The sequence below is a fragment of the Limulus polyphemus genome, unplaced genomic scaffold, assembly GCF_000517525.1.
Source record: "Limulus polyphemus unplaced genomic scaffold, Limulus_polyphemus-2.1.2 Scaffold7027, whole genome shotgun sequence".
NCBI classification, from domain to species: domain Eukaryota; kingdom Metazoa; phylum Arthropoda; class Merostomata; order Xiphosura; family Limulidae; genus Limulus; species Limulus polyphemus.
In genome coordinates, this window is record NW_013672637.1 from 38,298 (window position 1) to 41,402 (window position 3,105).

The 3,105-nt window shown below is 31.7% G+C and overlaps 1 protein-coding gene across 1 annotated transcript in view; it reads left to right on the forward strand.

The window, feature by feature from the left end:
* The window catches only part of LOC111089684 (NADPH oxidase 4-like), a 38,988-nt gene extending 37,264 nt beyond the window's left edge, over positions 1-1,724 (forward strand). The window contains exon 7 of the mRNA XM_022402616.1: positions 1,627-1,724. Within this exon, the coding sequence (XP_022258324.1) occupies positions 1,627-1,709 (83 nt within the window). The 3' untranslated portion in view covers positions 1,710-1,724. The remainder of the gene's footprint in view (positions 1-1,626) is intronic.
* Positions 1,725-3,105: the final 1,381 nt, after the last annotated feature.

Sequence of the window (3,105 nt, forward strand, 5' to 3'; positions counted from 1 at the left end):
CTCTAGTCTTATACTGCTAAATTAGGGATGGCTAGCGCAGATAGCCCTCGTGTAGCTTTGTGCGAAATTCAAAACAAACAAACAAATCTTCAGTACTTGTGAGATAGGGCATACTTGTTAAGTGTATCTATTTATAAGATTTGATTTAATCTGATTATTCAATTACTTTTCAGCATGAACTATAGTATTTAAAAATTCTGCCTTTCTGAATTTGATAAAACAAAGAGAACCTTATCAGATATCATATTGTTAAGTCTCTGTTCGTTTGTTAATTTCCCGTAGAAATTCTTCCTGAGAAACTTCAGCGATACAAGTCCTTTCTTAAATAAAACTAGTTTATTCTTTCTCAAAACAACTTTGCAATACTCTTCATTTCCACAGTTACTTTAACTTAAATACACGCTATAATTCACAATGAACGATTCACACACTTTACTTACTACCGTGCTTGACTCAATTGTCCGTTTCTATCTCTGCCTGTCTGCAATTCTATTCTGGTTCATTGTCTTGCGTACTTATATACAAGAATAGAGGGCACCTAGCAAATACTGGTTTATTCGTGATGTTCCCCGATCTTTCTAGAACTCATTATGTGTTACCAGCATCACATGACTTCCGCTGTCGTAACAATATCAATACCATGATAATCAAATTAATTTGTAAACAAAAGAGGGGATATTATTAACACAGACAACACGAAGTACACAGTTCATTCCTTCTTAAAAAGAAAATTTTGTTCAGTTTTGCTATGTACATTAATGTTTGAAATCCACTGTCTATATTCATTCCATTCTGTTGATACCATCCTTGGTTGGATATAGTTTTGCTTTTCAAAAGTTTATGAACTGTCGAATATGAATATTCAAATTATTCTCATAAGTTGACAGAGGGATGTAACTGTCGTTCTGAATAGGATAAGCATGAGATGAATTAGGTGCTTCTTCACATTGTATAATAGTAGAGGAACTTAACTGTAGTTTTTTCTGTTTTAGTGATTTTTTTTCACTGCTGTATTTGCACTTTTTTGCCATTTTCTTAATTCCAGCAGCATTTCTTTTATTTCCAGCAGACTAAAATATAATATAGCTGGTAATATAATGAACATGACTGCTCATAAATCTAATTTCTGTGTTTCTTTGATTTAATAATGTTTGTTTTCAAAGAAATATATGTAACAATATACTTGCATTTAAATGCTGGTTCATTGTTGTGATTATTGGCGGTGAAGGAGACAGGGTATTTATATTTGAAAAGTGACCCAGATTTGACTGAACTTTAGACTATTTTTTGTACATATATATTAAAAATTAGGATTTTTATAGAAAATATATAAGATTCTTTGTTTAATTTTCAATCCACCAAAGTGTTATTCAGTAAACTGATAGATTTATGTCACGTATTTATAAATTGAAATTAAATGTGTATTGAATTGTCGAAAATGATACTTATTACACTGGTGATAGTGATTTAACTATTGATATTATATAATTAAGGCTATTCATGTACATTATTATTTTCTTATGTAATAATGATTTGTCATATGCCTTTACATTAACGCAGTACAATTTTTACATTCCACAATAGGTGTTAAACAAGTCAAATAGTATGTACTGTTTTGTGTTACAGTTCCTGGTGTGACGGGGGTTGCAATGGTCCTTGTCCTCTGTTTGTTGTGTTCTTCTTCAGTGTCACATGTCAGGTATGTTTAAAACAAGTTAGTTGCTCAGGAGATGTAGGGTTTGCAGGAAGATATCATGTTATATTCAATAATGTTCGTTGAATTGAGTTTTGAGAAAAGATCGACTCTGCTCCAAACTGCCACAAAGGACCCAAACAAACACTAAAAAAGCCATTAACATTTTATCAAATATAATAGTTTTATTTGTAATGGGTTGCTTGAAGAATATAAATTTTCATTGAAGTCAGAGACAGATCTTGAGTGTATAAATATACAAGTTTTGTGAATAATTATTTGTACTGATATAAGATTTTAATCATTGCATTTTACTGTCACAGATAGGGTCTAGGATAACCAGCTGGTTAGAATGCTTAATTTGCAACTTGCGGGTCGTGGAATCGAAACTTGGTGCAGAATATACTCGCCGTTCCCTCCTTGGGGAATTTATAATGTGCCAGCCAATTCCACTATACACTGGTAAAAAGAATTGGTAGTGAGTGTTGCCGGCCAGTTGCCTTCCCTCTGGTTAACAGCTCAAAATTTGGGGCAGTGGCGGGATAGCCTTAGTAGCTTTACCATAAACCAAACAGTCACATGCATCATAACAGCATCGGTTATAGCTGCACAGATGAATGATACATAGATATAAGTTTAAAACATACCCAAAAAATTGTATGTATCATGATGTAAAGTTAACATCGTAATTAAACTAAATATTTTTAGTAATTTTTATTAAAACCGTAAATTTGTGTTTGCATTTAAGCACACATAATACGTATTCTTTTAGCCTGTTGACTTAAACTGTAAACGCTGATACCCTACATATATTTTTTCCTCCCTCCCCACAACGAAAATATTTCTGTGGGCACCCATGGATATATATAGGTTGAAATGTGGATATATATATATATATATTATAGTATAATATCGTATTCTTCATTTATTTAATGATTTTGAGCTATAAATATATGTTTTTGTGGATAACAAAGTTTGTCTTTTAAAATTAAAAAAGTTGTATTTTATTTCTAAAACCTTGTTACATTGGCAAATTCATTACTGGTTGATTCAAGCTATTTCTATCTTATTGTGTCATTAGGTTCTTTTTGTTTTTTTAAAACTAACTCTAGGTCTTAAAATAAGAATTCTGTTTAAATCAGTCACTTTCATCAAGAATATTAGATTCTCCAGAGGGGAGAAAATTAAAAAAAACGGTATTGAATATGTTGGAAGTGGCTATTGAATATGAAGTAAATGTTTACTTTATTTGTTTGTACTTAAGCGCAAAGCTTTTCTGTATCCACCATGGGTATCGACCTGGCTTTTAGTCCAGTCAGCCTACGCAAAAACATACCTCAACATCAAACAAATTGCAGCAGAAACAATTCTTTGATTTAATGTTAGAGACATGTATTGCAAAGTTACACAAG